The sequence below is a fragment of the Corella eumyota genome, chromosome 1 (genome assembly GCF_963082875.1).
Source record: "Corella eumyota chromosome 1, kaCorEumy4.1, whole genome shotgun sequence".
NCBI classification, from domain to species: domain Eukaryota; kingdom Metazoa; phylum Chordata; class Ascidiacea; order Phlebobranchia; family Corellidae; genus Corella; species Corella eumyota.
In genome coordinates this window covers 611753-628243 of record NC_137490.1, presented here as the reverse complement: position 1 = coordinate 628243, position 16491 = coordinate 611753, and the positions used below count along the sequence as shown (strand labels likewise).

Sequence of the window (16491 nt, the reverse complement as noted above, 5' to 3'; positions counted from 1 at the left end):
TATAGTGCATTCGATTTACAGAGTAGTAAAGAACCAATCTATATACTAGTTGGGGGGATATAGTGTTTATTATAGACTATTGTATGCCACATTCAATGTGCCTGATAAGGAAGTCGACTATACTCGATATGCAGTTTATTTTTTTTGGCATAATATTTTGATAAATTACTCTTTGTATAGCTAAGTGTTAAAACTATATTCAGCTTTATTAGCAGTAAATCTACTGCAAGGCAGTTAAGACTAGTTAGTTGAAGTAAAATCATAAAAAAATGTTGTTCTTATTATAAGGTTGTTCGTATTTTTGCGTTATTTTTACAGAATCTTTATTAAACTTTTTAGTGTGATTTTGACATTTTAAAAACAGGAAATTTGTCGTTAGTTTAAGACAACTAGTTGATAATATTTTGATAAAACAGTAAAAATGAAATCTTTATAAATTCATTTTAACTAACTTGGAAAAATAATATTTAATCCTACATACTGTTGGAAAATGAATATGTATTATTACATAATATAGATTAACACATCGTAAATATAGAAATAAGTTTAACAATGAGTATGACAATGACTTGATTGTTTAAATTTGTTACAATTTTAAATATAACTTAATTGTTACAAAACAATACTTCGTATTATTGTCAATAACTCACAATTAATTAATTATTTCCGAAAATTTGAAAATAATTTATTTTAATATAATTTGGTTTATTACATTTTATGTTTGTTGTTATTTGTCCTAATAAACATATTTAATTTAAATTATAAAATAATAAAACTTTGTGATGTCATAATACCATTTATTATTCTGCCATCGCGTAACAGTGCACGCCATATAAGGAAGTATACGTTGCGGAAATATTGACTTCCGTTTTACAGAAACCCGAATATTTCAAATTTTAATCCGCTGTCCAGAGACTACATGATTGTGATGTCACAGTATGGCATTGTTTTATGAATAATAACATGAACAGTCTGGGTTTTTTAAAGTTTTAGAAAGTTTTAAAATAGAGTTAGATAAGTCAATAAAAGTTCAACATTATTGTTATATAAGAAAACATTATAGTTATATAAGAAAATACTTGTTGATATTTAGTACAAAAAGAATTTTTTTTAATTGTGTATTTTTTATAAATATAAATATTTTTAATTTTAAAATATTTATTTATATTTTTAAATTTTTGTTTAAATTAAAAAATATATAATTTTAATTATTTGTTTAATTCTAAAACCAGGTACTTTAACTTTCAGGTGTTAACTACGTTATAAACTATATCAGTGACGTCATAATTTAATAGTGACGTCATTCATATAAGAGTGTGAAAATGGAATCTCGTAATAACGCGAGTGAGGGTGGTGACAACAACGAGGCACTTGTGCCACGACCACGAGTTCACTCAGTGACGTCAGCAGGTCTTGAAGTGACGTCATCACCGGCAAGGAAATCTCCTTACAAGTCGAAGTTAAAGAAATTGAGAAACAAAGTTCGTAAAACTCATTCGAGCGTGGCTCCTTCTACGTCAGGGGAATCCCCGTTTAACCATAAATTTGACAACGACATTTTTGTCGCTAAATCATCTCGTTCTGCATCGACAGAGACGATTAATGACGTCACTGATGACGTAGGATTGTACCCCTCGACGTCATCTTCGAGTTCGCTAACCCCTGACCCCGTGACGTCATCAAAACGTGACGAAACAATCGAACTTAATTCTGAAGTTGACGCGTTAGTAATCGAAAACAAAAACGTCACAGAGAACGAATATGTGGACAATGAATCGGTTATGACGTATGACAATCGTGATAATGACGTCACATACGGAGTTGAAAATCCACAAAAAAGTGTTTACATAAATGTGAACGAACTTTTCGAGCGTCCAAACTTATCCGAAACTGGAATTCAATTAATTCAAAATTCGGGAAAGGATGACGTCACTAACGAAACAGAAAAGGGTAAAAAATAATTTAAAAATAAGCTAAAACAATTTCCAAAATTAAGTTTGTAATTATCACCTTAATTTGCGTAGGATTTTTTCAACACTTATTTTTAATTCTAATTGTACCAATTAAATTTTTCTTGAGAGTAAACACTTTTTAGCTAAGTAAACACTTTTTACCCAAATTTTTAGTGAACCTTTCGAACAAAATTCGTCGTAATAGTTCGGGTTCGAGTTTCCAATATTCTGATCCTTATTTTCCAACCCTCATGCAAGTTAGTTTGTTTATAAATATTTGATTGGATTTTATTAATTAGGGTAATTACAACTAACTAGTTGATTTATCTATTGATTTAATTTTAATATTTTTTAAACAAATATTTTAAAATTTATTTAATGACGTCATTTTAAGGATTCGATTCGAGAACTTGCATTGGACAGTCAATTTACGGACGTCACAATCGATGTTGGTGGTCAAAAGTTTCGATGTCATCGGATGATAATGGCCGCTAGTAGTCGCTATTTCAAGTAAGTTGAACTTGTGGCGTCACAAATAAAAATTGACTGATGACGTCACAAAAACGTAATAAAACTGGTGACATCTTAAACATTCGGTGACGTCACAAACAAAATAAGCTTATTTAAAACTGTACCTTATGACGTCATAATGATTTTTATTCTAGAGCGATGTTTTGTAACCCGTACCGCGAACGTGATCAGTCATGCGTGGTGATTAAGGGACTTAATTGTGACGTCATGAAGGTGTTGATAAGATATGCTTATACGTCATACTTGGAAGTTGATCGAGACAATGTTCAAAACGTTCTAGAAGCCGCGAGTTTGCTTCAGGTTGGTGGAATAAAAATACTTTAATATAGAGGAAGTTATAACTAGAAGTTTGAGGTTAATATAGAGGAAGTTATAACTAGAAGTTTGACTGCTAACCTTTTAATTTTAGATCAGATTAAAACCTAAAAACCTGGGGTTCGATTCCCACTACTGATAGTTTATTTTTAGGAGAATTTTAAATTTAAAGTTAGTGTTCGATTCTTACTGCTGACCATTTAATTTTAAGGCGGTTTAGAACTTAGAGTGTAGGGTTTAATACCCACTGCTGACTTTTTTCTAAGCACGAACTAAAACTTAAAAAGTAAAGGTTCGAATCCCACTGCTAACCTTTTTATTTTAAAGAAAATTTTACAAGTCTATGGTTCGATTCTTACTACTCACATGTCATCAAGTACTAAAAAATCTTGTTTTTCTACTACTTTTACTAATAACTATTTTTATACTTTTTAGTTCACGAGAGTCATGGAAGCTTGTGGGAATTATTTCATCGGGGAATTATCGGTGGAAAACTCACCAGGGATCATGGAACTCGCGCATGCGCACGACCTTTCCCGCCTTTTGTTGCTCGCCAGACTTAAGTGTGTCACGTGCTTCGACCAACTTAAAGAGGTGACGTCATAATTTGTTTATTTTAACTTCTATAATGTCATAATGAGTTAAGATTTATTGATGACGTCATAATCAGATAGTTAAATTTAAATTTTTTGGTATTTTTTAAAAATTTTTGGTATTTTTTACAACCACGTGGCCAATATAATCGTTGTAACGACTTCGTGACTTAATTATTTATTTTTAGTAACAATTCCTGCTCCAAATTATTTAAAATTCACAGAAAACACAGACATATTAATATTCAAATTATAAGAAAATTGTCTTTAAAATAATATTATTGATTACAAATTTTAAATTTTTTTGTCTGAGATAATTTAAATAAAATTTATTTATTAAACAAAACTTAGTAATTGTTGACGTCATAATAAACAAACAACAATCCGATTTTTCTCAAACCTAATGATGTCATAATGTTAATTTACAGAAATCTGATTACGTCATCTTGTCACCTGACCTTCTGGAAACATTGATCTGCAGAAATGACATAATGGTTAACAACGAAGAAATGGTGTTTGAGCTGGTGATTGGATGGTGCGAACATGAACCAGAGAAAAGAACCAAATATTTAAACCAGTTGTTAAAACATGTAAGATTAGAATTTATTTTATATCGCCTCAAAGTGATTTTTTTTTATATTTAATCAAGAAAGTGTGTGCTATTATGACGTGTCTGAGCTATTCGTGAACGCCGGGCTCAGGGGCAAATAGTGTGGCATTGGTGCGGCTCGAACCAAAAACCTTTTGGTGTGTTTGAGCTATCCGTAAAAGCTGGGCTCAAAGGTGAATAGTGTGGCATTGGTGCGGCTCGAACCCGAAACCTTTTGGTGTGTTTAAGCTATCTGTAAACGCCAGGGCTCAAGAGCAAATAGTGTGGCATTGGTGCGGCTCGAACCAGGAAACTTTTCGGCTTGTAGTTTGTTATCATGTCCACCTACCACACTACCTGATTTTTTTAATATTAGTACTTACAAAATTTAAATTTTTTTTTTTTTTTTATAAGTCTATACATATAATGAAGCTTCAAAAATGCAATGAATATTATATAAGGCTGTGACCATATTATAACAAATAAAATCCCGACTATAGAGCAGGTTATCGACTATTTTTAATTACTTTTATTAATGAATTAATTAAATCATTATTTTAGTTCTTAATTATGTAAAAAAATATATTTTTAGGTAAAACTTCCTTTGATTGATCCTCTTTACTTTGTCCGAAACATCGAGACTCATCCTCTTATTACAAACAATCCTGATGTTTGTGACGTCATAATGGAAGCGAGAATGTATCACGCGACCGGTGACGTCACCAACGAAGCGAACTTGACCCCAAGACACAATTCTGACCTCCGACAAGTAATTAAAAATAATTAATGAATTTTTTTTTTTTTTTTTTTTGTTAATTATTAATTAATTTTTTTTAATTTTAATAATTATTTTAGGTATTCGTCGTCGTCGGTGGTTGTGATAAGGATGACCAATTTATCAATGACGTCATGATGCTCGATTTTCAGCACAAAACTAGAACGACACTCTGCCAACTTCCGGGTTGTAAGGAGGAGACTCCGACGAAGAAATGGGCGGAGTTTGCGTGTGCAGCGTGGCGGAACAATGTCGTCATTTCCGGTGGAAAAGAAACAAAAAAAGTAAGAAAAACCACAAACGGGAGTTTTTTTTGTTTTGAGGATCTTATATATAAGATAAATCCCCCACTAATATTGGACATATGCTGCCTGTAAATGCTGTCATTTTAAACCTACTTACTAAAAGGCTTAACATTAAAATACAAGCCAAAAGGTTTCGGGTTCGAGCCGCACCAATGCCACACTATTTGCTTTTGAGCCCGACGTTTACGGATAACTAAAACACGTCACAACAGCACACTCTACCCAACAAAATAAAAAACCCATCACCTTAAGTTTATATTTAAAAAATACTTGTTAGCTGCATTAAATTAACTTTCCACTTATAGGAAGCTTGGATGTACGATATGACACTCCGACAGTGGGTCGAACTCGGTAATTTGAAGACCGCGAGATGGCGCCATAGGATGGTTGTTTGTAGGGGGGAGTTGTACGCGGTGGGAGGTTACGATGGATTGTTGAGGGTGGATAGTTTGGAGAGGTTTAATTACAGGTTGGTGGGTATATTTGTTCTAGAACAAAACTTTTGATACGTTTATTACGTCATGGAGAATTGTTATGTTTCTTACGATTTAATAAGTTCAGAATCGATACATTTATGACGTCATAGAGTTTGGTAAACGTAATAATTTTAATGACGCCACAAAACATTTGCTTATTATATAACTTTGATTCAACGTTATAGTTTGTGGCGTCAGAAAGTTGGGTAAACGTCAGAATTTTTATGACGTCACAAAACATGAGCTTATTCCATAACTAAGTTCTAACGTCATCAATTGTGACGTAAATTTTGATGTCACCAGGTAAATTTTATTTTAAATTTTATTTATCCTCAAAGATCGAACAAATGGGAGGAAATGAGAACAATGAGGGAGGGAGTGAGCTCGGCCGCAGTTTGCTCACTAAAGGGCGCTATTTACGTAATCGGAGGAGGCCCGAGCATTAAAGTTGCTACCGATCGAGTCCAGGTAGACACTTTTTCCATTTTTAAAAACTTTTTAAAATAAAATCGTATAAAGTCCTTAATTGTTTCAAATATCTTTTGTTTAAGAGCACGGATTTTTTTAACCCAGTTTTGAAATATTCAAAATTTTTTAACCTAATTACAGATAAAAATAATTTTTTTAACATTTTTAAAATACCCTGATGTTACTGCTATTTTAACAAAGTTATCACTTGATATTAAATTAACTTCGCGCTTTACTCGAGCCTTGACCTAAGTAGCTTCATGTCTACAACGATTCTTGCGATTAGGGAACGAGGCAAAAAAGCTAAAATCGTTTTTTTTGGTGAAGCAGATTTTTAACTTGAGTGCTTTTAGTTAAAAACAATCTCTTATAGTACTAGAGTAGTGCGTAAGTGTATAGTTAGTATTGTTATAAAATAGTTCGTTTAAGTTATGTTTGGACAGTTTAGTTTAATTTAGTTTTACATGATCCAGTTTAATAATTTATATTTAAACAGAAAGTTGTATATCAATAGAATATGTAGTGGTAAATAATGTTAGCTTATTTTGTTTAATACATGGAATATAGAATGTGATATAATTTATAGTTGGTTTTATTGAGAATTAATTTGTGTAAGCGTGTGTTCAACTTAATATAGTTATTTATATGTGGTTAGACTTTATTTTAAATAGATTTGATTTTGTAATGTTTGTAAAAGATGCTGATATATTTAAATAATAATTAGTGAAAGCCGACACTAAGTTGATGTCTTTTTTGATGTTTTTTTTTGGTAAAAATAATTTTTCGGGGTCAAATGTTGGTACCTAATATAAAAAAAAACATTGCGTACTTAGTTAAGATACAATACTCGTACGTTATGCGTCATTATTACGTCATACGCTATGATTTGTTACGTTAAATTCGTTTGTATTTTGTTATTTTAACATTTCCCACCGGGGACCTATATTTTAAATTTTTGTAAAAAATTAAATTCTAAAAGGTAAGCACTTTCAAGAGGTTTAAAAATAAATATTTATTAAATAACAAATTATTTAAAGTGTTTACTTTTCAGATCTACAACTCAACCGCCAATACTTGGGAGTTATCGACACCGATGCCTAACCCTACAAAGTGCATCAATGCCACCGCATTTGGTGGCATTATTTACGTGACCGGTGGCACATTGAAGGCAATATTGTGTTACCACCCTACCTCCGCCACTTGGAGCACTCTAGCGCCAAATTTAAACACTGAAAGAGCGAGCAGCGGATTAACGGCTTGTAATGAAAAGGTAATTATAATGGCATCTGTCTATATTACCGAAAGCCATTTAACCGAATTGACATATGAAAGTTTTATAGACTTATGATTTTAGGGTAATGTTTATTCGGTCAATGATTTTTAATTTTTTTTTGTATATGTGTTTATCCTCGATATAGGAAACTCTAATGCGCGATTTAAACATAGAGTAACATAAGTTACCCCAACCCAGTCTCGAGTTGCCTGTGGTAGTTTGGGATATTATAGATTATAATTGCCCAATAATTATGCTGCTGATTAAGTGCTGGCTTAGCAGGAGTACAATTATCATGAGCACAATTATCGTGGTTAATTACAAATAAGAAAATATGAGTTAATATTGGTTTTAAATTATTTTAGATCTTCGTCGTTGGGGGTCGTGATGAGCGGGGAAACCCCTGTCCAAATATCAGTTATTTCGATCCATCTACAAACTCGATTAGGTGATTATTAACAACTTGGTTATTTATTTGGGTTAGATGTCGCTTTTACGGTTCAGTTATTAGGATACTACTGGTATTTCTACTTTAGTTTAAGCCTTTTCTGTGTGTCTTAAAAGTAGTGGTCGAGAACTTGGCTTCACTTTATGAGGTCTTGGGTTTGATTCCTACTGCTATCATGCTGTAGCGCACTTAAGTAAGGCGCTATAAACGGTATGAACTCTTGCTGACCCAATAATTAGTCAGCAACTTAATTATTGGGCAATTATAATTTATAATATCCCAAACTGCCACAGGTAACTCGAGACTAGGTTGGGGTTACTGATGTTACTCTATGTTTAGGCTATAAAGTCAGCCTTACCACATCGAGGATAAAGAAATATAAAAAATATTCTTTAAAGTTTTAAAAAAGGAAAAAACTGCATGATATTATTCCATTTAAAAACTTTTTGTCAACTTGTAAAATTTGAATCAGTAAATAATATAACTCCATCAAATATTTAATAATATCTTAGGTCAGAGTGCAATCTCCCCACAGCTATCTCCCACCATGGTTGTATTACTCTACATAAATACGACAACACCAAGTTCTACAAACAGTCTTCAACACCTAACAGCACATTGTGAGCTCTCGTGCACCGTCTAGCGGCCGTGTTTTTTATATTTTATTGAGGTAAAATTATTTTGAAATTTGTGACGTCATTTTGAATATCTTGACGTCATTTGCTACAATTTATTTATTTTTAAAATTAAAATTAAACTTTTAATTTTTAGATTTTTTAATTTTCGCCAGAAATGACGTCACAACCTTACATCAGCACAGATTTTATTCTACAAATGACGTCACTTATACTATGACTCAGCATTTAATACTGCAGCAATTTTTTAACAAAATAGAGCAAAATTAATATTCACTGTGGTTCGTTGAAACGAGAAATAAAAATAAAATTACAAAATAAAGTTTAAATTATGATGTAACAAAATATAACAAGTAGTCGATCGCCTACGTCACATACCAAGAACGCGAAGTTGTTTCTGTTTATGACGTCATCAATTTGGGTTTCAATAATTTTGTTATGACGTCATAATTTAAAATGTTTCTTACCTAAAGTATTAATGACGTCATTGTCTGATTTGTTTATCACGTGACGAACTTATGACGTCACAATCTCACTTGTTTATTATGTCAAATGTTTATGACGTAACTATTTTGCTTGTGACTTATTGGTGACGTCATTACCTCACTTGTTTATCACGTGACTTATTGAAGACGTCATTACCTCACTTATTTATCACGTGACTTATTGATGACGTGTGAATGAACTGTCATGAACTTGAAAGCGTCCCAATTACTTTGTTCCAACATTTTAGTTTGGAGAGATGTCTCGGTCGGATACGGAGTTATCTGTGACGTCATAATCAGAAGTTAATATAGACTTAATAATCAGAGGTTAATATTAGCTGTGACGTAATAATTAGAGGTTGAAATTAACTGTGAAATTTAATTTAAACTAGAACTTAAAATTTAAAAAAAATTAAAAACCAAAATTTGGTTCAGGTGCAAATATTTTGCAATTTTTTTTTGTTTAGACAATAAACAAGAGCTCCAAACAATCTTATCTTTAAGATCAGGACAACCATGAGTTAAACTATTTAAATTCTTTGATATCGTCGATAAAACTCGAACAAAAGATTTTAAATTCAAAATTTTCCGCTATATTTAACCTCATAAAATATAAAGTTACTTCTTGTTTGTAACCGCAGGGTAAACGTTAAAGTTTACAACAATGGTGTCTTATGACGTCATAGTAAAATATATGACGCAGGTAATTTATGGAAATACAATCTGAAAATTCGGATTTGTTTGAAATTAGTTTGTGAGTAATTTTAAATTTCGATTTTTTTTTACTGTTTTGTTTGTAAATTGCGCGGAAAAGTTTAATATTTTTAACAATTTATGTTTACAAAAGGTGTTGTGACGAAAAATCGCTTATTCTTTTATTAATTATGACGTCATAGACTAGTTTTTTAATTTTCACTTTCATTGTGATGTAATTCACAACAAAGTCGCTGGCCGGGGATTTTTAATTATGACGTTACAACCGTTTTTTTTCCGTAATTTAAAACCTAAATCTTGATTGATTATGACGTCAGAAATGCAAATAAAATTAAGAATAAAAGCAAATTGTGACGTCACCATTCTGACAAGTCGTTCCCTTTGTTCGTCATCGAAATGTTTGAGGAAGAGCTCTTTGTTGATGAGGACACATTCTGACCCCTCGGAGACAAGGGAAACGGATGTTGATCCTTCTTGGGGGGTAAACAGGATGGGGAGAAGACCCTGGGGTGAAATTTTAAAATTCATGTCCAAATTCTTTTTTAAAAGTTGGGTTAAATCATGAGTTTAGGGTTAATTTACATAGTTGGGGTTAATTATAAAATCCCTGGGGTGAATTATAACTATAGGGTGAATTCAAAATTTGGGGGCAATTATAAGATCTATTGGGTAAATTAGGGATTTGGGGTAAATTACAAAATATTTGGTTGAGCAATAAAACTCCTGGGCAAAATTTCCATTTTTGGGGTGAATCATAAATTTTTATCTTAAAAACTTTGTTTTTAAGTTCTAGAACGAATTAAAACTTACGAAAACGTCTTTCTCTCTTAAATATTGAACGTGAATATAAACGGGACGTAGGGATTTCCCTGTTGTGATATTCTGTGGTGGTTTTGTTAAAATATTCTCGTTTAAAGTGGGCAGGGTTGTGCTGGCTGTTGAGGCCTAATAATTAAACAATTAGTAATTAGTTTTAAATAATTAAATTTTTGTTTAAAAACGTTAATTTTTTACTACAAGGTAAACATGGTTTTATAAAACAAGTGACGTCATAATGTAGATTTAATTACGTCACAAACCTTTTTTCTTTGTTTAAAATTCCAAGCATTTGCTAAACTTGTTCGATTCCTTCTTAAAATTTCTGTTCGAAAATTGCTTTCAAGTGAATCTCGTCTGATGTCATCTAAAACAATTATGACGTCATAACAATAGTAGTTATATTTTGTGCATTTGCCTATAACTTAAGTTTGATGAATTTATTTTTATTTTCAATATCACCTTAAGGGTATATTTTTAATATTATCATTAGGAAAAAGGTGTGTGCTATTGTGACGTGTTTAAGCTCTCCGTACGCGCCCGGCTTAAGGGTGGATAATGTGGTATTGGTGCAACTTAAACCCAAAACCATTTGGCCCGCAGTATAATTTGGTTTTAGACAATATTATAAACCTTGTTGATTCTTATAAAATGGGATTGGATTCAAATAAGAATTGATTCTCATCTCCTCCGTTTCAAACTCATCATTCTCCTCCTCCTCCTCGTTTTTTTCACTTTCCTCTTTCCTCCCAGACATGAGGAGTGAGAATGTGTCCTGTGAGATTGGATGCTCTTCCTGCCATTTGTTGTACTTCCGTAAAATTTGTCGTTTGTGGGGTTTGAACCCAGGATCTGTAGGTCAAAATATTTTTTTTAAGTTTCAAAATTTTACCAAAAAAATTAAAGTTAATTTAATTTTTTAAATTTTTTAACTAAAATTTCTTTAATTAATTATGACGTCATTTATACTACGTCATAGAGCATGTTTATGATGTAAACCCTTAATTTCAACTTACGTTTATTGTAGTTGTTGTTAAAGTTGAAGGGAAACAAGAAACTTTGATCTAAACTCCATCGCTCGTTTCTGTAAAATTTAATTTAAAATGTAAAAAAATACTTGTTTAAAGCTTTGTTATTATTTTTATTTATTTTTTAATTTTTTTTTATTTTGTTTTTTCGCGCATTGATAAAAGTAAATATTAAATACGATATACAATAAATATTACAATAATGCGACGGGAAAAAATGACAAAATCAATTTAATGATTTAAAACATGCCAAAAGTAATAATGTTTACACAAAGATTTTATAGTATATTATGGCATGGTCACCAAACTCATTTTGACATTAGTCAGTAGCCTGCTCTACGTTCAAGATTTTATTTACAGAGACATTGTTGCCACTCCCAACTAACTAATACTTCCAACTAATACTTGCCCGCGATTACCGCGCACCACAAATGGCAGTTTTAATTAATTTGTAGCCCTATAAATTGGGCATACAAATATATACACACACAAATATATTTATAGTCTTAAACTACATTATAGGTTGCTTAACTGATTTGTTAATTTACTCGAATTGTTGTTGTTGGTCGATTGTCATTCTTCGAACAATCGAAGGCAGTCTCGCTCCGGTGAGCATCGCTTCCGATGACGTCACTATTGATGACGTAGGGGATGGAACAATTGTTTTTGATATAAATCTGTTGTTGTTAAGCCCTAAAAATAAAGTTTAAAATTACACTCAAAGCACAAAAAAGAAGGTTTGTAACGTAATAAATATTTGACTCAATAAATTCTTTCTACGTCATAATACAAACTGCATACGTCACCTGGTAACCGTTCTAATCCAACTTCTTCGTAATTTAAATTTTCCGGAATATTTTTGAGTTGTGGAAGATCGGGTTGTGACGTCATCAAACGTTTAACCACTCTGCAAACTCCCTACGTAGTATGTGACGTCATTTTAGACTAGTTACGTCACTTTTTAGTTTTATTTTCACTTATTATATGACCAATGTTTATGACGTTACTTACCGATTTAATAATGACTATGACGTCACTGAGGTTACTATCGCGACAGATGACGACCCCGACGCGGAAGTAAGTGAAGGCGCAGAGTTTTGGTTTATTTGTTGGAAGTTTGTAGAAGGGAAAATTGTTGAATTCGGGCAAAGTTCGAAGAAAGGAAATAAACTCGGGTTCATTGTTGTTTGTGCTGGGTTATAAACAAGTTGTGGTTAAAAACAAAAAAAACATTAAGTTGGGGGGGTAATAGGGTCAGTTTTGGGGAGTTAATGGGGTCAGTTGGGTTTAAAAATAAAGGAGTTTAAGTTATGGAATTTTTGGGTCAGTTTTGGGGGGTTAATGGGGTCAGTTGGGGCCAAAAATAAAGTTGTTAAAGTTAAGGCGGTTTAATTGGGTCAGTTGGGTTAAAAATAAGGTAGTTTAAGTTGTGGGTTTTTGAGTTTTATTAGGATCGCCCGCCGTTTTTTTGTAGTATTGAAATGAATGCGGAAAGGGCGGAATGTACACGAGAAGATTAGGGAAAAGTTATAAAAGTTCCGTCCATTCTGCGTTTTATAAACTTGGCAGACGACGCTAATAATGCTTTTGGGGTTATAGTGGACAAGTTTTAAGGATAATATTTAGAAATTTTAAGTCAAAATAAGTTATTTTAAGTTTTTTAGTTATTTTAAGTTAGTTAAATTAAGATAGTTGTTTAAAATTAGGTATTTTAGGTCAATTTTTTAAATAAATATTTTTATTGTGACGTCACAAAAGATTGATTGTCCATTCACCGATTCATGAAGATGTCGATGAAGTCGTTCCTCCCCACGGTCAACAAAGTGAGTTTAGTTTGACTCACAACGTTGTTTGTTCTTTGTTCATGCCTCATTATCGCTAACTCTCCAAAACTCTTTCCTCGGTTCAGTATCTTCACCTGTGACGTTATAATTAGTGATGTCATATGGTTAGAAATGTCGCAGTGACGTCATTAGTTTATGTATCATTAGAACATGACGTAAAAGAGGAGTTATTACGTTATGTATAGGGTAAGCGGTGATTTAAAATACCTAGTAAAAAACAAAGTAATTATGACGTCACAACCAACCGTTTCCACGTAACCTTCCCCGTTCGAACCAATCATGTTCTTGGTCACCAAAGCGGTTCCGGAGACGATCAAATAAAAAGTTTCGGCTTTGTGTCCTTGTCTGATAATTATTCGCTTTGGTTCAAACCTGTGTGACGTAAACAAAGGTAACTTTGTGACGTAAACAAGGGGTTACTTTGTGACGTAAACAGAGGGTCATTTTATGACGACAATAAGGGTCACTGTGTGACGTAAGCAAGGGTTACCATGTGAACTAAACTTTGGGGACTGTGTGACATGAATAGAAGTTACTGTGTGATGTAAACAGGGGTCATTGTAACGTAAACGGGGGTCACTTTGTGACGTCATTAAGAAGTTTTTTTGAAATAAGTTAAGGGTGTAATGGTTAAAAAGTAAAGTTGACAAAACTCACTCATCGAGCCAAGCAACTTTGATCAAAGCTTCTTGCATCTGCAATGGAAACTCTGCAAACTCTTCAACCGCGGATCTAACACGTTTTAAAGCCTGTGCGGTGGCAAAGGGTTAAAGTTGTTATAAAGAAAAAAAATCAATTAATGACGTAATAACCACGTGACTCACATATTGAAGTTGTTCCTCTGATCTCCGTTGAGGAAGAAGAGTTAAAATATCCCGCGCTTTGTCGTTCAACGTTCTCTGTAATATAATATTTACTTTATGACGTCATAGACTAAAACTTTTTTTTATTGTGACGTCATCATTCAATATACCCTTAATTGGCAATTGTTTACGATTTTTTGTTATAGTTTATAACTTTTTATAACCTAATTATGACGTCACTTATACCTCACTGACAGCTTTATAATGGGTGGGGTCAAAGGTGAGACCGTGTCGATACCTCCTAGTGGTTGAAAAGTCGTTGGACAACATAGCGAACGACATTTGATTGGCGGTGGATACGATCGAGATTTTTCGATATTTATCCAAAACGCGGATCATTATCCGTAGGCGAAATACAACTTTGCGGAACCGGTCTAAAGGCTGAAAAATATTAGAAAAATAAGAATTTTTGTGCATTTTTTCAAGTGAAATGGATATTTTTTAATAATTAGATATATAGTGTTATTTTAAAATAGTTTTAATTTAGAATTTTTGATATCTAAGCCAGTTAATAAAAAGTAACTTAAAATTTTTTTTTTTGAGCAACTTTTGGGTATTTTAATCTTTTTTTTAGTTTTTTTTTCGTGAAAAATTTAAATTATTTTTTAACTGATAAAATTCTAAAGTTGTTATTTTTCGTCTTTCTTCGTTTGCGCATGCGCAGTTCGCTCACAAACTCATGCGTGAGATAACCAACCCTGAGACGTCGTCGTAAGATTCTAGAAACAAAAATATCTTTAAATAAATTAAAATCATAAGTTTTTATGTACAAAATTATCGCCTTGATTTTAATTCATTTAAATTAATAAAAATAAAAACAAAAATTTTATGACGTCATATATACGTTTGTACGTCGTGCTTCGTCAGAGTCATACATTTTTCCTAAAAATATTCGTACGCTTATGATGTCATAAATGACATCAAATTAAAATTACTGATTACGTACTTTCTCATTCACACTCATGACGCGATTAATGACGTCACAATCATAAATGCTCTATTACGTCATTGATGACGTACCTTAACTATGACCTAATATTTAACAGATTATCATTATAACGTTGTTAATTGATAATCGACAAGATTTTAGCTTTATGACGTCATTGATGACTCACCTCTGATTAACTTGATTTTGTTGTTGTTTGTTTTTCTTCTCGCTCTTCCCCGAATCCTTCTCTAAACTCCTCCTCGGAGTGGGAAAAACGAACGAGGAGGAACTTCTCCTCCTCTCACTTATCTTCGTCTTCCCCGAGATCAGGTTCATGTTGGAGTAGGAGGCGGACTTGCGGATGTTTTGTTGGTTGTCATGACTACCCGAGGTTTGGTTGCTACGCTCACCCGAACTCAGGTTGCTGCAATTTCCAGAACTCGCGTTGCTACGGTTACTTGCGTCGTGGTTGTCATGGTTACTTGTATCTTGGTTGCTATGGTTGGTAGCGACATGGTTACCATGGTTACCCGGATTTTGATTGGTTGGCGGGAATAAAAAATATTTGGAAGAAAACAAAGAATTTGCACTTTCTCCTTCTTTTAGTGACGTGGTTGGAGTTGTAGTGACGTCAGTCATGTTGCTATCCAACCGGTAACGATCTTTAATGACGTCATTGTTCCTAAGATATTTACCGCCCAGAAATATCGGGGTTTCCCCTCGGTCTTTGATGACGTCAGTCCGATGACGTTCGCGTTTCATCTTCTGACGTAGTTCCTTAACTCGTTGAGCTCCGTCGCTGTTGCTAAGAAACGGAGGAGGGTTATGGGATACCTGGTTGCTAAGTGGAGGTTTATTATGGGATACTTTAGGTATGTTGCTAGGCAACGATGGGGTCTTATTATGGGATACTCGTGAAGGTTTAATGAAAATTGATTTTTCCATTTTTTTAAACTTAAACTAATTAAAACTAATTAAAAATTATAAAAATGGATTTTTGATTAAATTAATTAATTTCTAAATTTGAAAGGTTTCTAAAATCGCTAAAATTTAACATTTTTCTGGGTTTTAAATAAAGAACTGAAGTCCTTATTATATTTTAACTTTATTGAACCTTGATATTAACTACAAACTAATTTAAATACAAATAAAAAGGCTTTAGTTAAATTTAATTTATTTTAAATTCTGAAATTAATTCAGTTTGAACTCAAATTGAATTTAAAAATGTTTTTTTTTACCTTTTTGAAAATTTTCTTGAAAAAGCTTTTTATCAGATTTCAATTTGCTTTCTGGTTTAAAGAAAAAAAATCGCGATAAAATAAATGTTTTGGCATGGATCGCGTTTTATCGCGTTTATTGTTCGTGGTTCCTACGTCATAATAGAAGCTGACTATATCAGTGATTAATAGAGGTCAAACTTTTGTATCGAGAATTAGTTTTTAAAGAAATTTCA

At 32.5% G+C, this 16491-nt stretch overlaps 2 protein-coding genes across 2 annotated transcripts; one reads left to right on the top strand and one right to left on the bottom strand.

The window, feature by feature from the left end:
* The first annotated feature begins 1247 nt into the window (after positions 1–1247).
* Positions 1248–8665, top strand: LOC145755716 (kelch-like protein 6). Its single transcript, XM_082571968.1, has 14 exons — positions 1248–1950; positions 2127–2209; positions 2347–2462; positions 2618–2783; positions 3234–3392; positions 3820–3981; positions 4573–4749; positions 4836–5039; positions 5366–5529; positions 5875–6004; positions 7056–7274; positions 7643–7725; positions 8238–8395; positions 8497–8665. The coding sequence occupies exons 1-13, from the start codon at positions 1323–1325 to the stop codon at positions 8347–8349; spliced, it is 2403 nt and encodes an 800-aa protein (XP_082428094.1). The 5' UTR covers positions 1248–1322; the 3' UTR covers positions 8350–8395; positions 8497–8665.
* Positions 8666–9007: 342 nt separating this feature from the next.
* LOC145763842 (uncharacterized) lies at positions 9008–15983 on the bottom strand. Its single transcript, XM_082575377.1, has 16 exons — positions 15226–15983; positions 14721–14829; positions 14297–14491; positions 14072–14146; positions 13905–13996; positions 13493–13619; positions 13179–13321; positions 12415–12595; positions 12210–12321; positions 11952–12096; positions 11392–11459; positions 11009–11227; positions 10639–10742; positions 10370–10504; positions 9920–10096; positions 9008–9127 (listed from the first exon to the last, which is right to left on the bottom strand). The coding sequence occupies exons 1-16, from the start codon at positions 15981–15983 to the stop codon at positions 9008–9010; spliced, it is 2760 nt and encodes a 919-aa protein (XP_082431503.1).
* Positions 15984–16491: the final 508 nt, after the last annotated feature.